General features: G+C 39.0%; 1 protein-coding gene across 1 annotated transcript in view; it reads left to right on the forward strand.

The window, feature by feature from the left end:
• The window catches only part of birc6 (baculoviral IAP repeat containing 6), a 229007-nt gene that overhangs the window by 22958 nt on the left and 182392 nt on the right, over positions 1-23657 (forward strand). Inside the window, exons 4-14 of the mRNA XM_052011344.1 lie at positions 436-629; positions 1715-1826; positions 2317-2399; positions 3946-4168; positions 6513-6676; positions 6817-6875; positions 7964-9361; positions 14640-14789; positions 21121-21346; positions 22876-23036; positions 23318-23449. Of these exons, the coding sequence (XP_051867304.1) occupies positions 436-629; positions 1715-1826; positions 2317-2399; positions 3946-4168; positions 6513-6676; positions 6817-6875; positions 7964-9361; positions 14640-14789; positions 21121-21346; positions 22876-23036; positions 23318-23449 (2902 nt within the window). The remainder of the gene's footprint in view (positions 1-435; positions 630-1714; positions 1827-2316; positions 2400-3945; positions 4169-6512; positions 6677-6816; positions 6876-7963; positions 9362-14639; positions 14790-21120; positions 21347-22875; positions 23037-23317; positions 23450-23657) is intronic.

The following is a 23657-nucleotide window of genomic DNA, read 5'->3' on the forward strand; positions in this document are numbered from 1 at the left end:
CCCATTCTCCTATCTTCTCCCCATAATCCTAAACCCCTTACCCTTAACCCCCTTACCATTCAAGAACTTGTCGATCTCTGCTTTAAATACACACAATGACTTAGTCTCCACAATCCTCTGTGGCAATAAATTCCACGGATTCATCACCTGCTGGCTGAAGAAATTCTTCCTCATCTCAGTTTTAAAGGGACATCCTTTTATTCAGAGGCTGTGCCCTCGGATGCCAGACTCTCCCACTAATGGAAACATCCTCTCCACGCCCACTCTGTTCAGCCCTTTCAATATCTGGTGTTCAGTAAACATCAGAAGATGAGAGATGAGATAAAGAATTGGGGTGGAGTAATGGACTTGACTTACACTTTAATAAAACTCTGTGAAATGCTGAATCTGTATGTCTCTGGTATTGTAGTAACACATCTATTTCTGTTTTTGCAGTGGGCAACAGTCACTTTTCACCTTCCTCATCATACTCTGAAGTCGGTTGCTAATGCCATTGTAAATGAGTTGAAAAAGACCAACCATAATATTTCTGCCCTGTCTGTAGCCTCATCTGTAATGGATAGGCTATCCTACCTCTTGCCGAGTGCACGGCCTGAACTTGGTGTGGGTCCTGGTCGCTCAGTGGACAGGTATGAGTTGGTGTACGATTCTTGGACTAGAACTAAGTTGTGATGTTAAATTTGCTTAATTTCATCACAGCTTTATATAATCAATTGTGAACTGATATAATTTTCAGATGTGCTTTTAAAGAAACAACTCTTGGAAAAAATGTGGTCATTTTATCTCAATCGTGTTTTGACAGAGTGTTGAAGGCATTGTTTTGATCTTGGCACAATTCTTGACATACCAGTGTTTGGGATGGGTGATTCATCTTTTTTTTGAAAATATGCACACTAGGTATTTTGAGCATTTTTGCATCATGATGGTTGTATTTCACCATGGCTGAAAGAATAATGGGAAATGATAGCTTGTGTTTTTGTCAATTCACCGCTAAATGTAATATGCCCTTGATGTTCTTGGAGCATACTTTGATAAAATCACAAAATGTGGATTTCATCTTTTATCTCAGTCATCAAAGGACAGAAATCATTATTTATTCAAACTAAGTTATGCAAAAACTTAATCTTTATAAAAGGCCAGTATGCACAGTTTATTTGTGTTGTATGTCCAGTGGTGATGACTTTGCAATAATTCGTCTTGTGGACAAAGTTTTTGCATGTAAATTAACTTTCTATCGCTAGGTTTTGAAAAAGGTGAGCTTGCATGTTCAGGCCCATCATCAGCTCAGGTTGTTTTGGCACTTCTGCAATGTCCAAAATGATAGCTGGTGCAAAATTGGACTTTACCATAGGATTAAAATTGTTTAAGTGTGTTATTTATGAATCCAGTTTTTCTCTTTTTTAAAAAAAACAAGAATGTATCTGTTGCATGCCTCGTTTAGGTTCTTGTTATTTAACCCTCCTCCTTGTATAAACCCCATTGCTATGGGATGCTTCAATAAAGCTGGATTGGAAAAAACAATATTTTAAGAGAGCCGGCAGATTGTAGTTTGGATGAGCATCTGGTAGATAAATAAAAATTGAAACAATTTGTCTCAGCTCCACCATGTAACAAGTTTTGCATGTCAATTACAAGTGACAACAGAGCAGCAATCAAAGAAAATGCATATTACTCTTAAGACTTTGCAATATAATCAATTTAAATTCTCCATTAGGTCCCTAATGTATAGTGAGGCTAACAGGCGAGAAACCTTCACCTCTTGGCCACATGTAGGATACAGATGGGCTCAACCTGATCCAATGGCTCAGGCAGGATTCTATCACCAAGTAAGTTCTTAAATTCATTACTAGAATTGTAAAGTTTCCAGCCTTTCTCTGGGTTTTGTTATCTTTAGAACTATGTATTGAACAGAATTATTGAAATACTATGAATATAAACTGTTCTGGATGTGGAAAAGCAGAAGTATAGTGATGAAAGTAGTTAACTTTTTGACCTTTCACTGTGGGAATCAAACTTTTGCTGTACATGATCTCGCCTGACTGTTGTGTCATTTCAAAACTGAGTTATAAATGGAATTGGCTTTACCAATAGCTTCCATTTTCCACTTTTGGCTTATGCTGAGTTATTTGGTCAGGTTGGAGATCAGTTGGGTACCAATATTTTTCCACTAAGAGGGTAAAAATCCATTGTGTTTCTTCTTCCTATGCCTCCAGCCAAGTTGTAAACCATTCTTTAAATTTGTCTCGGGCTTTTGACGTCTGAAACAAATATTATTAATTGAAAGAACGTAGATCCGATATTGTGTTTTCTATTTAGCCAGCCTCCTCTGGGGATGACCGGGCCATGTGTTTTACGTGTAGTGTTTGCTTGGTATGCTGGGAACCTACAGATGAACCTTGGTAAGTGAGCTGTAACATTCCATGTGCTTATTAATGAGGATAAAATGAAAATGGTTAAAGTCATTACAATATTTATAAAGCTTTCCTATTCAAAAGTTGTTAATAAACCTGTAAGGATACCTGCATAATGTGATGCTGGGGAGAGGGAGCAAGAGGTAGACAAAAGCCATTGACTGTGTAATTTTGCCAGTTAATAGTTTAGTTTAAATTTAAATATTGAAAGTACGATTACTCAGGAGACTTGTTCGTGGCTCCAGCAAACTACAATGGATATAGGTGTATTGGTTATAAATCAACCGATTTATTAAGTAACTTAGGTCCAGTGCAAAAAAGAAATAGATAAGATGATAGTCACTCCTTGGAAGCTCACCCTCTGAGTGACTTTGGTGCAGGTCTCCTCTTCTGTTGTGTCCTGTTGACTACATGTCGCAATTGATTCTTTCTTTTTCTCTCTTTTTCCGCAGCTACCTTTTGTTCCTTTCAAAATTACATTTTATTTTCTATCTATTTTGCAGATGAAGTTATTATTCTTGTTTACTGTCTCACAGCCTGAGACACACTGAAATAGTTCTCTTATACTAGTTGTCTGCAATTTTAACACACATGTTGCTGCAGTGATGTGGCACTTTCAAAGTTTCAAGCCCTGCTTTGTTCCCTTAATCAGTATTTTTGCCCTAATTTACTTGTTTCAAGTATCCTACTTTGTTCGCATGTTCATGGTAGATTTAATGTACTTGTTCTGTCCTAGGCTGTCTGTCTGCTTTCAAGATACTAGCACAGTCTAAATCAGTGCCCCTGCTTTGACATCTTACATGTTTTAAATATGATTGTTACAGCATATTCTTTGCAGTTGGCATGATTTCTGATATGAAGAACTATCATGCTTTGTGCTTAACCTTGCACCATAGAAAGAGTTAATACGTTGTGTTTGCTTTACACTTTATCTTGTGTGTGTGACACAGAGTAATGCATTTTTAAAAAAAAAATTAAGACGCCTCAGGAATATATTAAGATGGACATACATTTAAAGTATTTTACTACTTAAGCGGCCTCTTGCGATTAAGTTCAATTTGCTTATTGCCATTATTTTTACAATTGTATGAAGGCATGATTAAGTTATCAGCAAGCAAAAGTAGCTGAGGTTTTTCATCTACTTTACAGGCCAATTTTTTGCTCTTTGTGTCTTTCTTTGAAGAAATGTATGAAATTTTAATTCTTTCCTAACTATTAAGTTTTCTCACCTATTTGTATCATTCTATGCTTCATGTGATTTCTTGGTTAGATTTTAGATTGTGTAAAACAAAAACTTAAGATTTATTTCTAACCAATATTTTTCATGTAGCTTGATGTTCCGTTGCAGAAGTTTGGTTGTTAAATGCATAGATTATGGGCAGGAAGTATTGCTGCTGCAATCTTAATAAATAAAATGGTACTATTGAGTCCTTTTGAAACAATTTGATCAAGCTTCACAAAATAATAATTAAGATTTTGCTTATTGCATCTGTATTCTTGACAACTTTTACTTTTATTTATATATACAACATAGGTCTGAACATGAGCGGCATTCTCCCAACTGTCCATTTGTGAAAGGTGAACACACACAAAATGTGCCACTGTCCATAACATTGGCAACAAGTCCAGCACAGTTTCCCAGCATAGATGTCCCTGACCGAATAGCATGTGTTGGCTTTGGAAGCTGCCCTCATTTCCTAGCTGCTTCAACAAGGCGTGGCAAAATCTGTGTATGGGATGTTTCTAAAATAATGAAGGTACTTTGTTTTTGTGGTTATGACTTTTAATTGGTGCTGCGGAGTTTGTTCTTAAAGACTTCTCAGTTCAGTTGGAGAAAATGTAATAGGCTGTGGAGAAGTGATTGCAAAACCAGATGGGATGTTGGTCTTCACAGTATTTGTATTGTACAATGTCTTTGAGAATCTATGGCAGAGAACTCCTTGATATCTCTCACATGCCCATCAATTCATCTTTGATTCTTTTGTCAAATACACGTAGGTTAATTGCCTACTGATAATTACCCTTTTTCTGCCTTCAATTTCTTTCTCCACTGCAGCTTTTTCTCCTGTATTAGCTCATTTGCATAAATGCAGACATCATTCATCTGAACCAAAGGAGGGCACATCTATTGTGATAATTATTGCAGTATCCCTTTTGTGCTGCTCACATTAGTAACTAGTCATATACTGCCCAGTGTCTTTAGGAGCCTGGAAATCTGAAATTAAAACAAAAAATGTTGGAAACTTAACACGCTGTAAATAAAATTTAAAAAAAAATTTACAGAAAAATTTTGGGTCAACAATCCTTCATCAGAACCTTCCTATGAAAGCTCTTTGGTCTGAAACATTAACTGTTTCACTTTCCATAGATGTTCCCAGCACTTACTGCCCTTAGCTGCTGCTTGGACTATAGACACAAGAAGATTTTGTTCTTGTCACTTCAGGGTAGATTTGATGTGTTGCCAAGCTCAGCTATGATTTGTTGCTAGCTGTCCAGCTTTGAGTTGAAAGGCTGTGAATTTGTGTTCCATCCAGAGATGAGAATGAAGGTTGGGCTTGCATTGCAGTGCTGTACTGAGGATGAAAGGTGAATTGAAAACTTTCACAGGAGGTACAGAATCCCATGGCACTATCTAGGGGAAGCAGGGGAGTTTTTCTCTCTCTCACCTTTTTGCCATGTGCTCCAGAAGAAATGTCACTACTGCTGTAGTTGCCTAATCTTTGGCCATTAAACTTGATCAAAAATGCAGACATATTTAATGGTTTTGTCATACAAAATGAAAATGTATATCTACAATAGGGTAGGAGACTTTAATATCAGAAGTTGAACTTAACACAACTGACAAACACCCTCTACCAGTTTGCCCCTACTGTGTAACACTGCACCACTCCCCACCCTCACGTTTTGACAATAAAGATCCATGAAGAAGTCATTTTCCATTATTTAGCAGCCATCTTGCAGACATTCATGCAGTTTACTACTGGCTCCAGGTTACCAATAAAACCTTGGTCATCTGAGGAAAAATGTGTTTGAAGATCAAGATCTCAAATCCAGCCAGAGCTCACCACTGACAGCAGTGATCCTTGCCCTTCTTGTATGGTTCAGATGTATGAGCTATGTACAGCAGGTACTCGAAGTGTTGGAATGGTACCTCAAACCCTGTGTGCTCTTCCCAAGCTGCCATTCCCAGCATTGAGGCTATAATCACACACTGTTAGCTCTCGTGAATGGGAAACATCATTCACAAGACCGGCAGTAGACTACCTAAACGGGCACACAATTCTGAGCCTTATCACAGCAACATATTAACAGGGGGACAGGATATGCTCAAAAAATATTCAACAAGGCTCTTTGCGAAAACAAGTAGCATTCTCATCAGCTTTTGAAATTTGACAATAGACTATGTCAAATGATCAATCAGGGTGGGGAAGGAACATTTGGGATAGCACTGAGAACCTCGTGTCTCTTTGGAAGCATACAGCTCAAAGAATAGACCTAGCTACTTAACCCACCTATGGCAGAGCCTGTAGATCCAATATTGGTCTCATCAGTTGCCTGGGAACCCACAGAGCCAGAATGAAAGCAAGTTAAACCCTTGACTCCCAATGCTCAAGAAGAAGTGAATATAAAACTGTGGGAAAACTTCAGATTCATTTATTTCTGAATCAAATGTTTACAAATGAAGTTAAGTTGTCAAGAACAACTTCCAGGAAAGGTAAAACTTTTGATACTCTGCAGGAAAGCTTAGCAAATGGAATAAATTACCAAGAGAAATGCCTGTTATTCTTTTCTAAAAGGAAGCCAGGATCCAACTTAAACCTGTGGATAGCATCTTGGACTGAGGTTGGATTTCCTTCTCGCAGACCTGGGCTGCTGGTACTTTGAAACCAGCTGCTTGGAGGATAACTTGTAATGACATTCCTTTTTAAAGAACCACGTGGCATTTGCTTATATTTTAAATGGTTACCAACATCTGAGAATTATTTTTGGAACTTGCATTCTGCCACTTTGGCAATGTGGATTGAAGTTCTCAAGTGCTGTGCCAGAATACATAATTGGTTTATGCATTTGAGACACCTTTCTACTTATTTTTAAATTTAGGTTCATTTGAAATTTGACATCAATCCATATGATGCAGCAATTTTGAGGCTGATTTCTTTGCCTGGGGTGGAACATGGGCCAGCTAGCGAGTCCCGGAGGCCGACTCTGGCGTGGTTGGAAGACTCTTCCAGTTGTTCTGATATACCGAAATTAGAAGGTGACAGGTAATGATAAGTTTTAAATTGTATTTTATGAACTGTTGCCTCATGTTACTATCTTAGCAAAGTGCCAAAATATTTTACAATTTGCTTTTGTATTACATTCGAATGTGCTTCATCAATCTGTTTGATTTTTTAAAATATAGTGATGATCAGCTGGAAGATTCTGATAGTGAAGAACATTCCAGAACAGATTCAGCTACAGGTATTATCAAATTTGGAACACTTTCTCTACAATTGTCATTACTTATAAAATTGGTGTATCCTGCAACATATTTGATTAGTGTTAGTTCCTGCTAGCCTTGTTTCAATGTAGCAGAGATTTTTCAGATTCATCCGGAACCTATATCAGTTCCTGAGGTCTTGAGCTGGGATTGTCTTTATCAGAGTTGAGGGGAAAAATCAATTTCTTGGTAGTAATTTTATTAAAAATGTGTTAACTCTATCTGTGATTTATAAATTGGAAAGTTAAATTAAAGCATCCTGATGTCATCCCAGCACGTGACTTTTCATGATCATCTGAAACCATGTGAGACCAATCCACAAAGCAAATGCTGTTAAATTTCATTACCAGTTAAGGTCATCCGATAACTGCAGTGTGTGTTGATTTGACTTTTAAAGCTCATTTGATGGTCCTCTTGCCTATGTGCCAAAAAATGATCTCCATCTAGGCCCCAGTGTGGTACAGAGGGTGTGATATACTATTGGATGTGCCATTTTTCAGCTGTCTATCCCTTGGGCCAGCATAAAAGATCCTGTGGTATTCTTGGGATAAGAGCAGGGGAGATTGTTCTGGACAGTATTTATTCCTCCACCTCTAGTGTTATGTGCTCATTTATTTCATTGCTTTTTGAGTGCGAATTGGCTGCTGTTTTCCACCTTAGGAAGCTGACAAGCAAGGACAAAAAATACCTGGTTTAACTTGCCTCACCTTTAATGCAAAATGAAATTGGATGTTGTGGAAAATGGATTGCTTTTATATAGTATGTCTACATGTGCACTTCATGTTGCAGAAGTTTATGGTAAATGGTTTCAGAATGAGCTATTGAAGGAACACAGGCTGGACATTCTGCAGAACAGGAAGATATGTACTGTAATTTGCTTGTTCGGAGGGAGTTGCATGACTTCCATTTGGGGGGAAGTGGAGGTCATCAGATGCTATGTTTATGTCGAATTTGAAGAATGATTTGACAGTTCTGCCCTCTGACATTATTGTGATATTATGGTGATGTTACTCATCTGGCAGGTGTGTTGATATTTTATAATATTAACATGAGAATCTTATTTTGTTAGGGCAAACTTCTCAGAAGGAATGCAGCATGGACATCAATATAGATGTGACTGCACTGAGTATTCTCCAGCAGCCTGAAAAACTTCAGTGGGAAATAGTGGCAAATGTTCTCGAGGATACGGTTAAGGATTTGGAGGAGCTGGGTGCCAACACATCTACTGTCAATAATAAGAGTGAAAAAATTAAGGAGAAGCATACTGAGCAGCACAACATTCCCTTTCCATGTTTATTAGCAGGAGTTTTATTATCTTACAAATCTGCCGCTTCTTCGCCAATTAGTACTCACTCACGGAGGTCTTTGGACTCTTTAAGCAGGACTCGAGGTGAAAGTGTATCTGACCAAGTGACTATGGACAATGAATCCGGCAGTAATTCTGAGCTAAGTTCACCAGTAGTAAAAAGGACTTTGCCTCTGTTGTTGCTTTATAGCATTAAAGAGTCAGACGAAAAGGCAGGTAAAGTTTTTGCACAAATGAACAATTTGGTGAGTAAAGGTTTACATGATGAAGGTTTCACAGTACCGCAGATCATAGAAATGGAATTAGATAGCCAAGAACAGCTGTTGTTGCAGGACCCACCCATGACATACATTCAACAGTTTGCAGATGCTGCAGCTAATCTTGCCTCTGTAGACTCTGATAAATGGAGTTCAGTGGTTCCAAAACCTGGTGCTCTTGTGCATTGTCTGCGGCTGCCAAAGTTTACTGAAGAGGAGAATCTCCACATTGATTCTATTACGCCCTGTGCAGATGGAATTCATCTTTTGATAGGACTACGGACTTGTCCTGTTACATCCCTGAGTGCAATAAGTCAAGTTGAGGCCTTGAATAATTTAAACAAATTAAACTCTGCATTGTGTAATAGAAGTAAAGGAGATTTAGAATCCAACCTAACCATTGGGATTAATGCAGACATTGGTTTTCTTCAGGGGGAGTCACCTACTGACTCTCAAACTCCACTAATTATCCAGCCTGAGCAAAGAATTTTGAGTGGTGGTTATCTTCTGCTTTATAAGATGAATTACAGCACACGTATAGTAACTTTAGAAGAGCAACCTGTTAAAGTCCAACATATCAAGGATCCACAGGATGCAATTACCTCACTAATATTACTTCCACCGGATGTGTTGGATAATAGAGACGATGACTGCGAGGAAATAATAGATGAAACTCCATTGACTTCAAGAAATGGGATTGTGAGAGAAAAGAAATCTGATGCTTCCAATCTGGGGCATTTAGTGGTTACTACTCAGGGAGGATTTATAAAAATTTTAGATCTCTCAAACTTTGAAACTTTAGTTAAAGTGGAACCGCCTAGAAAAGAAAGCAGTAATGAACTAGATCCTTTTATCTCAGTGGTGTACTGTTCTGGAACGGACAGACTTTGTGCTTGCACGTATGGTAAGAAAGTTTTATTCACAACTTTGTCTCATACAAAATTTTAATTCTTAAAAGCCAGCTTTTAATGTGTGGTATTTTTTTTCCCCATTGAGTTTGATACCTTTCGTATATATAATGTTTATATTAGGTTTGGTAATAATGTTTAAAATATTTCAGGCTCACTTTTTTCCATGATTTGGTATTGTACTTCCTGTGATGTGCACTTGAATCATATTCAAAGCTGCTATCAGCAGATTACACAAAGTATACATAATATAATATAAACAAAGTATAAGTAAGAATTTTATAAATTTTGCATTTTAAGAACCTGACTGTTACCATGCATTTTCTTTGGTAACAGTAAATTATCTTGCATATATACAATTATTTTTATTATCTATTTTAATAGGTATTGCTCTCATGTTGGTTTGTTTTTAAGTTTTTTTTTTGGAATAGAAATTGGATCAGTTTGTCTTTATGCAATATGCTACTTTCTTGATGAAGAGTCCAGGTTTATGTCCGTGCATGTGCTCCCCCAACTAGTTTCAAGTAGTAGCAGTAATGAGGTGGTTTGTTTTCCTTACATTCCATTTTGGTGCCTCATTTTTATTTAAATAGTTGCATTAAAAGAACTGTCACTTTGGATCACTGTCAGTCTTGTATTGCAAATATTATTGGTTGTCATTTGAGATTTTGCCCTCTTGTAAAACATAAATATGGAGAGGAAGCAATTTAAAAAAAAATCACTCATTTAAAAAAAATTCCAGCTTGAAGTCTAATTCTTCCCTTGTATAAAATACTTCATGTGAGGAGGACTAGATAGGTAAGTAAATATATCTGGCTGTAAATATAAAGGGCTATATATTTACAGCCAGAGGAGCAAAACCTTGGCTCTGGTAGATGCCATTTCTTTGAAATTGTGGTGTCATTCGTGTGCAGATTTTTTTTTATTCACATGTTTTACGTAGTCTTTTAGTTATGAGGAAATTTTTCTGTGCCAATTTGGTACGTTTCCTGCGCTATTACTTCATCTGCCGTATTGTCTCTTTCTGATGGCATCTTGCACAATGCATCTTGCTTATCTCCTTCTGATTTATGTTGCAGACAATGTTCTTTCCACTTTGCCTCAGTGGTTTTCCCCTGCCTTCACATGTTTCTCCTGGCTTGTTCCAACACAACTAGCATCTCCAACAATAACTTCTGTTCTTCCCACTACATGGTCATGTCCATGTCCATGATATCCTAAAAATTTTCTTGGTCTGTAACTTTTCCTCATTCATGTTGCAAAATTTGCACATCCCCCAAACCACAACCCAAGATGACTTCCTTTGATACAGGGTCGGTTTACACATTAATGCTGATGAGATCTAACTCTTTTCAATATCTCCTCAACTGCAAACTCATCCCTTATATTGTCAGAAACAAATTGTGCAATCGCCATGACTTAATTGAATCAAAAGATCTGTAGCATCTTATTCAGCGTCTATCCAAGAATAAAAGTATCATGCCCTTGACTATATTCTTTCTGCAGTTTTTTGCTAACAGTGCAGTACCTTATTGTCCTTTCTTTAATCTTGAACTAAGTGGCAGTAGATTTTGTGCTAAGTTTACCAAGGTGGTTTGCTTCCAATTAAGCAGTATAGTGTGCCTCATCTCTATCACTCCCTTCCCATTCCCTGTCCATTCTGGTGAAACATTTGATCTTGCCACTTAGAGATTTGACTTCTTCAATGTGTTGTTTCTTGAAGGCTTCCTAATCCTTTCAAAATCCTTCATTGACTTGTTAATGAACTAATCTGTTAGTTTAAAAAAAAATTCCATGTCTCCCCTTTGTAAAGCACCTGGATAGTTTCACTCTCCTTCCATCTCTAAATACTTTGTGTCCAACCAATCTGTTCTCTCCATCTCCTTCCATCCCATATTTATGGATTAACAATCTCCATTCTGGTTTTTTTGAGAACTGTTTGGCCCTCCATTTTATTTTAGTTTCTGCTTTTAAACGTTATAGAATATATCTATTTTTACCCCCTGACAACAATTTAGCCTCTTAAAGAGCCTAGTGGGTTCCAACTATAGAAGCATGATATAAAATCGTCAAGCCTAAACTTTATTCTGAATGTTTGAATTCCTTTGTGGAAAATGTAAGTTGATGTTAAGGTAAAATAGCATGTTCATTACAGTAGACATTGTTGAAGTCTAGGGCTTGTTTGTAACATTCCATCTTAAAAAAAAAATGAAAATGCAAAATAGTTTATTTAATTAGCTTTTATATTGATTTTTAAAAGTGTAAATTATTGTTCAACTGTGCATCAAACTACTGGACATGTGGAAAATATCATTGTCACCTAGACAGTTTAAGGAGCCTTTTGATACGCCTAATTTTCAAGTAACTTGCCAACTAAAGAATTAGTGAGTTACTTGATTGTGTTACTGCTTGCGTGGGGATGTGGTTTTCATTCACAATGATCAGTTCTTAAAACAGAAAACTGACATGCTGTTTCTTTGGAAAAACAGATTTTATTTTGGCAACAATAATGCAATTTTGGAAGTTTCCAATATAGAAAGTTTGTTGCCAAGAAGTTGAATGTATCACTATGATTGCCAATTAATGTCCTACTTCAAATCACTGTGGCTACAATAGTAATAGTGGTATTAACACAAGGTTATCGGGTCTAAGTATAGAGGTGGAACTCCTGTTAAAAGTTTTAACCTAAACTTTTATTTCAGCTAAAAGAGGGACATTTTGAAGTTCTTGGTCATTAGAATGTATCCCAATGCCAGTGACTTTTACCCCTTTAGTCATCGCATTCAATGTTTCTTTAATATTGATTTGTTTCATACTATAGAGCACGTTATTAATGGATTTATTTATTCTTCTGATAGGCCCAGGGTGAATCTTTGAAGTGTTGAAGTAGGCCCACTCTCCTCCCATATGTGAATGTTGCCTCAATATTTGCACTGGAATGTACAGGAAAAGCATCTTTCCCTTTGGCCAAAAACAAAACAGCATCATCTTTGCTTCAACCTAGATACTTTATTTAACGCCCTTTGTGTTCATCTCCACTTCCATATTAACTGCTTACATCACTGGAAAAGAAAGGCCATATAAATATAATCATTATATCAAAATTCAGGTCATAAATGAACTTTGATAGTTCTGAATCACAACCTGAAATATCAATAAAATTCTGCGACGTCAAATCAAATAGGCACTACTTGCCCTCACTACACCTATGAGCCTTTAAATGACTCTATTTGTTCACTGTGATATTTCTGTCTTACTGGATAGGTCTAGACTCGTTTAAATTTTTACTTCAAATCAAAGGTGACACAAAGTTTACTGGAATTGATTTTGATTTTCTGAGGTTATGCCAATGCATAGGATAGCTGGTCTTCTCAGGTGCCCAGGTTATTCAGTATTGACTTGGGGTTCTGTTCATGTTACTGAGTGAACAGCCACATTTCTTCACTTTCCCTTCATTTGGTTGCATATGTGATATTTTGTGCTGATTTGACACTTTCCCTGATTGATGATCAATCATTTCCAAAATTCTGTTTGGTAAATTGGTTTATTATTGTCACATGTACTGAAGTACAGTGAAAAACTTTGTTTTGCATGCCATCCATACAGATCATTACATCACATCAGTACATTGAGGTAGTACAAGAGAAAAGCAATAACAGAATGCAGATTATAGTGTTACAGTTACAGAGAACGTACAGTGCAGGCTATGACGAGGTACATTGTGAGGTCAAGAGTCTATCTTATCTTGAGAATATTACTTGCCAAGTTTCCTGTTCTTTTGTCCAATGACATCACATTTTTGGAAGTTAAAATTCATCCAAGATTGCAAAAACTATCAATGTAAAAGTCCAGTTGACTTTTGAAATATAATCCACCTGACTGAAAATGCAAACTTGTTCATTTTGTAATATATCTAGGTTTTTGATATCATCAGCATGTCATATCCTGCCTTAGCGGTCTACTGGTTTGAGTTGTTTACTTCTGTCCCAGGGAAAGATTGGTGCTTTAAAATCTGCTCTTACCGCCCGTTAACTATTCCAAAGCTACTTTTTAATCCAGTTGCTGATTTCTGATGTATGCCGTAAGTCATTATCATCCTTGTATGCATTATGCAGAATGTCATCAAGTATCTTTTGAAAACTTTGCTTGGATTAGTTTAATTTACTAGGTAGCCCTTCCACATAGGGTCCTTTTTGAGGCATGACAATTTGCTTCAAGAATTCATAATGGTCACAAGGCCTATGGCCTACTATGACCAATGGCCTACTGAAAAAGTGCAACATTAAATTGGTGCTAAAATACTGCCCTAGAACCAATGTTCAGCTTCACTCCAAGGGGCTGGTCCCACTTCGCCACTTCTAGTTTTCGCCTGATGCTGCTGCACTTCCATGTATTTGCACGTTGTGGATGGGAATTTCTGCATGTATAATGGCTTTTCTAGATCAGAAATTCATACTACCTCTCTCGTGTGGCAGATCAGGGTGAAGCTGGGAGTAATGTTAGATAGCCCAGATAATGTAGACACTGACAGCAGGATGTGGACTGGTAGCATATGGTGAGGAAAGAATTCCAACGTAACCTGACGATGGTAGGAGATGGGGGTAGGGTAAGAATTGTGGTCTCTCCAGGATCTAATAATGCAGGAGAAAATAGTAAAGAACATAACTACCTAGTTTAGGATTGTAATATATCCATACATTTTCACAACAATTTCCATAAGAATTTCAAGACATTTTCCATGAGGAGAAAAAAAACAATTACTATAATTTGACATTAGTTTTGAAGTCTGGAGTGAGGGATACTTTGGTTGTGGAAAAGGAAGATTATGCCCAGGGTGGTAGAGGGAGAGACACAGCACATACAAGTTAGAAATTTTCCACTGCATCAGTTCAATTTATCCATTTCCTATAGCATGTTCTTCAGACTAAATGACATTGGGCGGAAGGTAGAGTCTGTACGACAAAGGTACAGTTTTGAATAACTGATGAAACTATAGATCTATTTTTTGAAAAAAAAATCCAAAATACAATTTGCAAAAAGGCAGTTCATGGATGAATCTTGAATTCTTGTAAGTAATCAGGATTGCAGATAGTTTGGGTAATCGCAGTATTATTTCATAAGATCATAAGCAGTTCTTGTAGTACATTATGATATTTTGTATGTATTCATTTAGCCTGACAGGAGGAGGGCTGTGAATGCGTTCGTTGAAATGTCTGCAGATCATACGATTTACATACGTGGAGAATGTGCTCTAATGAATTCCATTTCTTAAAGGTGGAGAACTTCACTTCCTTCAGATTGGAGGGACTTCTGATGATGCAGATGAAACTGATATATTTGTGGATGGCAACCTTCCTAAAGGAATAGACCAATTGTCTGAAGGAAGCAGGCACACATCCAACCCTTCTAGTCCTGGGATTGCAGGTAAGGATTTTAACATCTGGGAAACTGCACTCTAAACCTTAAAGAATTTCTGTATTCTGGCCAGTATTCTGTCTTGATTCTATTCCAAGACAGTAACTAATTATTCTCATAACTGTTTATGGGTGCTTGCTGTATCACTTTCCAAGTGAAATCTCTGTACTTGATATGTGAAGTGCTTTGAGATATTTGAGGAGCATGTATAGATTTGTGAATTTCTAGTTGTGTTTTTTGAAAAGTAAGTTAATATGGAAATGAATGGGACTTGCCTGTGATTGGGGAGTACTGCCATTCCTCGATTTATGAAATGGATGCCACTCTGGAAAATGTTTTGTGAAACATTTTGTAATTTGAAAAGGCTGTGCAAAATTCTTAATGAGTATTTTGGTAAAGTGTATTTCTTTGGGTAGAGAGTGGGGCAGTGTTTGCTGTAGTGAGAAATGGATTTGTGTGTCCAAGGCATATATCCCAAAGGGTCAATAGTGTGATGGCAAAAATTTCTAAATCAAATGCTTGTAACTTTAAGAATACCCATACAAGAGAGGAATAATTTGTACAGCAAGAGATTGAAACTCTACAAATTATATATAATAAAGATTAACACAAGAAAATTCAGTGTAAATGAAAAGAAGTGGTTTGGATGTGAGTAGTCCTCCAAGTGGAAGGTAGTTGCCAAACATAGTAGATTCCTATACGGTGAGCATTTTATTTTGTGGTATGGGTGAGGGATTAGTGGTATAGATAGCAAGGCCAAATCTTGCTTCATTATAGTGTGTGTGGATTTGTGTGTGTCTGTTCACCTCTTCTGTCTCCCTGCATGTAAAAAATAAAGCTGGAAGTGACAGTGCATACAGAGATGACCATTTAGAATTCCTTTCAGTGGAGGAACCTCAGTTTTTCTAAATATTTCGGAGTCTGCTATTTTAGGAAAACATGTTGCCATTATAAATGAGCAAATTTATTTACTTCAGCATAGATTCCAAAACCCCCTCAAACATTCTGTTTCTAAAAAAGTTGTTTAGGAAGAGGCACATGTTTACATATCTCATTACTGGCACATCAGCAATTTAAGTTTGAAATCCCAAGATCTGTTTTCTTTGCTTTCTTTTTGTAAATGAATATCTTAGGATGTTTGTCAGACTATATGTCCACACATCCTTGAAAATTTCACTTCAGCATGTGCTTGTCATGAATTTTCATTAAATGATATCAAATTATGGGTTAATCTTTTTTTTCAGGATGTTTGCATACCTGGCAAACCCAACATTGATTGCCCAGCATTGATTGCCCATTCCTAAATGCTCTTGAACTAAGTGGTTTGCTGACCATTTCAAAGGGCATTTAAGAGTCACATATAGGCCAGACCCTATAAGGGCAGTACATTTTCTTCCCGAAGGTCAAAAGTGAATAAGATGGGTTTGTATGAGAGTTTGGTATTTTTGTTGGTTACGAACACTGAGGCTATTTTTATTATTTAAATCCCACAACTGCTACCTTGGGATTTGAACTTGAGCCTGGAGTACTAGTCTGGTATTTTAGCCAATTTGCCACCACCACACACAGTAAGCATATTGGAATCCATCATTAATGACCACATGGGGCTTTCAGTAGTCAGACTTGATTTGGCTTTGGTAAGAAAGGGCCATTATTGCTTTAATGGAGAACGCTTTCCATCTGTATGTAATTGATTTTAAATTTTTGACCACTGAGGTGAATTAGCACTTTTTTCAAAAAATTAAAAACATGAAACATTAAATAAAAGTTTCGGAGGCTTCGTGGGCTTCACTTCGGAGGACTTCGGAGCAGGTAAGTTTTTCTTTATCTTTTTATTAGGGTTTTAAGTATAAGGCTTAGTTTTTAATAGGGTTGTAATTTAATAGGGTTAGTGTTTTTATAAGGGTTGTAAAAATTTTAAGTGGTAGAGTGGGGGCTGGACTGCGCAGGCGTGGCGCGGTGCGGTCAGTTTAAAAAGCAAACCACCATATCCAGTGGGCAGCAGAGTGAGAGGGAGCAGAGTGTTCTGGGCTTTGGCTCAAGGGGCTTAGGCGTAAAGGGGCGAGTAAAGGTAGGTGATTTTAGTTAAGGAAGGAGTATGAGTGCAGTTTCCTGTACTCAGTGTCAGATGTGGGAGTTCCCGGAGTCGTCTTGCCTCCGGCAAGGCTACATCTGTGCTCGGTGTGTCAAGCTGCAGCTCCTGAGGGACTGTGTTAGGGAACTGGAGATGCAGCTCGATGACCTGCGTCTGGTCAGGGAGAGTGAGGAGGTGATAGAGAGGAGTTATAGGCAGGTGGTCACGCCAGGACAATCGGAATCAGGCAATTGGGTTACGGTCAGGAGGGGGAAGGGGAAGAGACAGGTACTAGAGAGTACCCCTGTGGCTGTACCCCTTGACAATAAGTACTCCTGCTTGAGTACTGTTGGGGGAGACAGCCTACCTGGGGGAAGCAACAGTGGCAGTGTCTCTGGCACAGAGCCCGGCCCTGTGGCTCAGGTGGGTAGGGAAGGAGTGAGGGCACTAGTGATAGGGGACTCTATAGTTAGGTGGGCAGACAAGCGATTCTGTGGACGCAGGAAAGAAACCTTCTATTTTGCCTCCCAGGTGCCAGGGTCCGGGATGTTTCTGATCGCGTCTAAGATATCCTGAAGGGGGAGGGAGAACAGCCAGAGGTCGTGGTACATATTGGTACCAACGACATAGGTAGGGAAAGGAATGAGGTCCTGAAAAGAGACTATAGAGAATTAGGAAGGAAGTTGAGAAGCAGGACCTCAAAGTTAGTAATTTCCGGATTACTGCCTGTGCTAAGTGACAGTGGGTATAGGAACAGAATGAGGAGGAGGTTAAATGCGTGGCTGAGGGATTGGAGTAAGGAGCAGGGATTCAGTTTTCTGGATCATTGGGGCCTCTTTTGGGGCAGGTATGACCTGTTCAAAGAGGACGGGTTGCACTTGAATCCCGGGGGACCAACATACTGGCGGGGAGGTTTGCTAAGGCTACTGGGGAGAGATTAAACTAGAATTGTTGGGGGGTGGGATCCATATTGGAGAGACTGGGGAGGAGGTGCTTGGCTCTCAAGTGGAGGAGGCTAGGAGTGGGTGCCGTGGGCAGGTGATAGAGAAGGGACGTGTTCAGACAGGCTTGAGATGTGTCTATTTTAACGCAAGGAGTGTTGTGAACAAGGTGGATGAGCTCAGAGCTTGGATCGATACTTGGAGCTATGATGTGGTGGCCATTATGGAGACCTAGATGGCTCCAGGGCTGGAATGGTTGATTCAAGTGCCAGGTTTTAGATATTTCGGGAAGGACAGGGAGGGAGGCAAAAGAGGTGGGGGAGTGGCACCGTTGATCGGAGATAGTGTCACGGCTGCGGAAAAGGTGGATGTTGCGGAGGGATTGTCTACGGAGTCTCTGTGGGTGGAGGTTAGGAACAGGAAGGGGTCGATAACGGTGCTGGGTGTTTTTTTATAGGCTGCCCAATAGTGACAGGGTTATTGAGGAGGAGATAGGGAAGCAGATCCTAGAAAGGTCTGAGAATAACAGAGTTGTTGTGATGGGGGATTTTAATTTCCCAAACATCGATTGGCATCTTCAGACAGTAAAGGGTTTAGATGGGGTGGAGTTTGTTAGGTGTGTTCAGGAAGGGTTCTTGACACAGTATGTAGATAACCCTACAAGAGGAGAGGCTGCGCTTGATTTGATATTGGGAAATGAACCTGGTCAGGTGTCAGATCTCTCAGTGGGTGAACATTTTGGTGATAGTGATTATAATTCTATATCCTTTATGTTAGCACTGGAGAGAGATAGGAACAGACAGGCTAGAAAGGTGTTTACTTGCAAGGGAATTATGAGGCTCTCAGGCAGGAAATTGGAAGATTAAATTGGGAACAGATGTTCTCTCGGAAAAGTACGGAAGATATGTGGCAAATATTCAGGGGATATTTGTGTGGAGTTCCGATGAGACAGGGGAGTCATGATAGGATACAGGAACCATGGTGTACAAAGGCTATAATAAATCTAGTCAAAAGGAAAAGAAAAGCATACAAAAGGTACAGAGAGCTAGGTAATGTTAGAGATCTGGAGAAGTACAAGGCTAAAAGGAAGGAGCTTAAGAAAGAGATTAGGAGAGCCAGAAGGGGACGTGAGAAGGCCTTGGCGGGCAGGATTAAGGAAAATCCCAAGGCATTCTACAAGTATGTGAAGAGTAAGAGGATGAAATGTGAAAGGATAGGGCCTATCAAGTGCAGCAGTGGGAAAGTGTGTATGGATCCGGAAGAAATAGCGGCGGTACTTAATGAATACTTTACGTCAGTATTCACCATGGGAAAAAAAGATCTGGGTGATTGTAGTGGGGACTTGCAGTGGCGTGAAAAGTTTGAGCATGTAGATATTAGGAAAGAAGTGGTGCTGAAACTTTTGGAAAGCATCAAGTTAGATAAGTCGCTGGGACCGGATTTGATGTACCTCAGGTTGCTGTGGGAGGCGAGGGAGGAGATTGCGGAACCTCTGACGATGATCTTTGCATTGTCGATGGAGATGGGAGAGGTTCCGGAAGATTGGAGGGTTGTGGATGTTGTTCCCTTATTCAAGAAGGGGAGTAGGGATAGCCCAGGAAATTATAGACCAGTGAGTCTTACCTCAGTGGTTGGTAAGCTGATGGAGAAGATCCTGAGAGGCAGGATTTATGAACATTTGGAGAGGTATAATATGATTAGGAATAGTCATCAAGGCTTTGTCAAGGGCAGGTCCTGCCTTACGAGCCTGATTGAATTTTTTGAGGATGTGACTAAACACATCGATGAAGGGAGAGCAGTAGATATAGTGTATATGGATTTCAGCAAGGCATTTGATAAGGTACCCCATGCGAGGCTTATGGAGAAGGTGAGGAGACATGGGATCCAAGGGGACATTGCAGTGTGGATCCAGAACTGGCTGGCCCACAGAAGGCAAAGAGTGGTTGTTGAAGGGTCATATTCTGAGTGGAGGTCGGTGACCAGTGGTGTACCTCAGGGATTTGTACTGGGACCCTTACTATTTGTGATTTTTATAAATGACCTGGATAAGGAAGTGGAGGGGTGGGTTAGTAAATTTGCGGATGACACGAAGGTTGGGGGTGTTGTGGATAGTTTGGAGGGTTGTCAGAGGTTACAGAAGGATATAGGTAGGATGCAAAGTTGGGCTGAGAAGTGGCAGATGCAGTTCAACCCAGATAAGTGTGAAGTGGTTCATTTTGGTAGGTCAAATATGTTGGTGGAATATAGTCTTAATGGTAGGACTCTTGGCAGTGTGGAGGATCAGAGGGACCTTGGGGTCCGAGTCCATAGGACGCTCAAAGTGGCGGTGCAGGTTGACTCTGTGGTTAAGAAGGCATATGGTGTATTGTCCTTCATCAATCGGGGAATTGAATTTAGGAGCCGAGAGGTATTGTTGCAGCTATATAGGTCCCTGGTCAGACCCCACTTGGAGTACTGTGCTCAGTTCTGGTCGCCTCACTACAGGAAAGATGTGGAAAGCATAGTGCAGAGGAGATTTACAAGGATGCTGCCTGGGATGCAGATCATGCCTTATGAAAGCAGGTTGAGGGAACTCGGCCTTTTCTCCTTGGAGAGACGGAGGATGAGGGGGTCTTGATAGAGGTGTATAAGATGATGAGAGGTATTGATAGGGTAGATAGAGGCTTTTCCCCAGGGCTGAATTGATGGCCACAAGAGGACATAGGGGAGTAGATATAGAGGAGATGTCAGGGGTAAGTTTTTTACTCAGAGTGGTGAGTGCGTGGAATGGGCTGCCAGAAATGGTGGTGGAGGCTGATACGATAGGGTCTTTCAAGAGACTGTTAGATTGGTATATGGAGCTGAGTATTTTACCCTCTATTTTAGCTATGGGTAAGCCTAGTAATTTCTAGGGTAGGGACATGTTCGGCACAGCTTTGTGGGCCGAAGGGGCTGAATTGTGCTGTACTTGTTTTATGTTCTATGTTGTATGAATTTTGGGATTACAAATCAATACTTTAAAACTGATTGAAGACTACAAAATGATGTTAATGTGGTTTGTCAAGCACGGGAGAATTCATCCTGATATAAGCAGTGTGATTTTGAAGCTTTTTCATTGTGTGTGTGTGTGTGTGTGTGTTGTGATGGTTTGGAAATGGAGTTATTTCTTCTCTGTTTTCTTTCAATGAAAATTGCTTTGTATTGTGCTTTTTGTGGCACTCCAAACTCATCTTGACTGAGGGTGCTGTTAATGCTCTGGTGGCTAGATAAATTAACTGTATTTGTTGTACAGGAGAAATAGGAGATTATTTGATCTAACTATTTGAAATTTTACAATTATTTTTAGGAGTCGATTTGTTGGTGGATCGGCCTTTCTCTGCAGATGTATTAACGTCACTAGTGGAGCTGACCAGATTTGAGACATTGACCCCACGATTTTCAGCCACAGTCCCTCCATGTTGGGTGGAAGTTCAGCAGGAGCAACAGCAGAGGCGACATCCACAACATCTGCACCAACAACACCATGGAGATGCAGCCCAGCACACTCGCACCTGGAAGCTGCAGTCAGATAGGTAAAAGTAACAGCCCAGTCTGAGGGCAAACTATTTCCATCTGTGAAGCTGAATTTTGATGCCATGTTTTGTGCTTCAAATCTTTTACTGAATCGGTTCAGTACCATTGTCATTTGTTGCATGTTGCTTTGTTGTCCTCTTGCATTCCTTTTAAGTGAGGAGATTGAAACTATCATGATTGCTGCTGTATCTGAATCGTTTTATGTTTGTTATGGGTTTCTTTTCTGCCAGATTTGTGGCTAAACCAGAAATTTGCACCTGTAAGTGTTTTGACCCCAAGCAGTGTCTCCAACCCAATGTTCTCTATCATACAGACAACCTAATGCCATGTGTAATGCATCCATCTCAACCTACCTGCTATTGAAAGCCAGTACATTTATTTCTAGTTTCAACTATTCCAGTGCTGTCGTGGCTAATTTTCATTCTTCACCTACTGCGTGCAGCCTCTGCTTCCCATTCATTAAACTGTTTCGAAATATGGTTTTCCCAGCATCTTGTACTCAAAAATCTCACCACTTCATTTAATTCCTGACATTACTTGTGTTTTCAAATCTCTGTAAATTTCTCCAACATTGTAAACTTCTCATATTTCTGGCCCTGGCCTTTTTTTTGTTCCCACATCTTGCTTCTCCTCCTTGTCCAACTCTCGGTGGCTGTGCCTTCAGCTGGTTAAGCTTCATTAATTTACAAATGTCCTGTGGAATTGTTTATGGTAATTTTCTTGCAAGTGTGTACTGTAAATCTGGTCTTTTAATTGAGCAATGATTTTAGCTATAATTAAATGGAGGTTTAATGAAAATTAATTTTTAGTTCCTTTGCATACTGGTTTATAGTAGTTCAGCTCAAGATTTGAGTGATTTAAAGCTACAGTTGAAGGTTTTTTTTGAGAATGTTATTTTTCTATGGAAGAAGTCCAGAGGAAATTCAGCTCAGTTCTTAACTTAAAAGTGAGTTCTCACTTTCCTATCTCAATTGTCTTTCAAAGTTAAACAAAGTTAAAGAACTGCTGCCTCACAGCTCCAGCAACTTGGGTTTAATCCTACTATAGGTGCTGTCTATGTGAAATTTGTATGTTCTTCCTGTGACTCTGGTTCCTTCTGGGTGTGCCAGATTCCTCCCTTATCCTAAAGATGTGTGGGTTTGCAGGTTAATTGGCCACTGTAAATTGCCTGTAGTGAGTGGTAGAATCTGGGAGAAGTTGAAGGGAACGTGGGGACAATAAAATGAGATTAACATAAATAGGAGCTTGACGATTGGCGTGGACTTGGTGGGCCGCAGGGCCTATTTCCCTGCTGTATGACTCTTTATGAAGCCACGTTTTCATGGACATTTACTGGAACGTTATTTTCCAGCAGGGTTTGTTTTTAGAAAATTAGAACTTTGAGTTGTTAAATAAAATTCACTTTCATCTTTGCATAATTTATTTGTTTTCTGTACCTAGGATTTCAGCATTTAGGAAATGTAATTTTCATTGCAACACCATTGTGTGGTTTGTGTTACTGATATATTTTTGCTTTTTTTTAATATAGTACCAGTTGGGAGGAACATGTCTTCGAACTGGTTTTGCCCAAAGCTTGCATGGTTGGACATGTGGATTTCAAGTTTGTCTTGAATTCAAATATCACAAACATTCCACAGATTCAAGTTACTTTATTGAAGAACAAAGCACCTGGATTGGGTAAAGTCACTGGCAAGTATTTTCTTTTCTTGGTCTCTATTTTTCCTAAAATTTGATTGCAAATGCAGTTGTACTAATGTTGAATCTAAACTCTTCCATAACAAACTTTAAGTAAATTACCCATGGAAGGAAGATAATTTGCATAGCTTCTTTAAGAATCTTGCTTTTTCACTTCCTATTATCACCTGCATTTAGGTAAGTGATTTCTTGGTGGCATGATGGTAACTTGATCAAGGATTTGGAGTAAATTCATTACAGTTTTTAGTCAACCATTGACTCCTTATCTATTGCAGAGTCTGCAGTTGATAAGCAGATATCATTTCCTTTGTCGCCAGCTTCTCATGTGGAGGTAGAGAAGAATGGAAGGTCTTTTGTTGATTTAAATGAAGACTTGCAGTACACCATGGATGTAGATGAGTCTCAAGGTAAACATAAAATGTTTCTCTTGGGGGTGGGAAAAAATGCATGGCAATATTTTAATTTAATCTGTAGCTGTGATTGGTCACATTCCAAAAATATTGTAATGAGACACTTATTACCTGGGATTTTCAACTGCCCATTAACGTATGAAGTTGTATGCCCTAAGGAATCCTTTCACAAAATATAAGGAGGTGGTGTAGTGTTGATTTTATA

The sequence above is a fragment of the Pristis pectinata genome, chromosome 3, assembly GCF_009764475.1.
Source record: "Pristis pectinata isolate sPriPec2 chromosome 3, sPriPec2.1.pri, whole genome shotgun sequence".
Taxonomy (NCBI): domain Eukaryota; kingdom Metazoa; phylum Chordata; class Chondrichthyes; order Rhinopristiformes; family Pristidae; genus Pristis; species Pristis pectinata.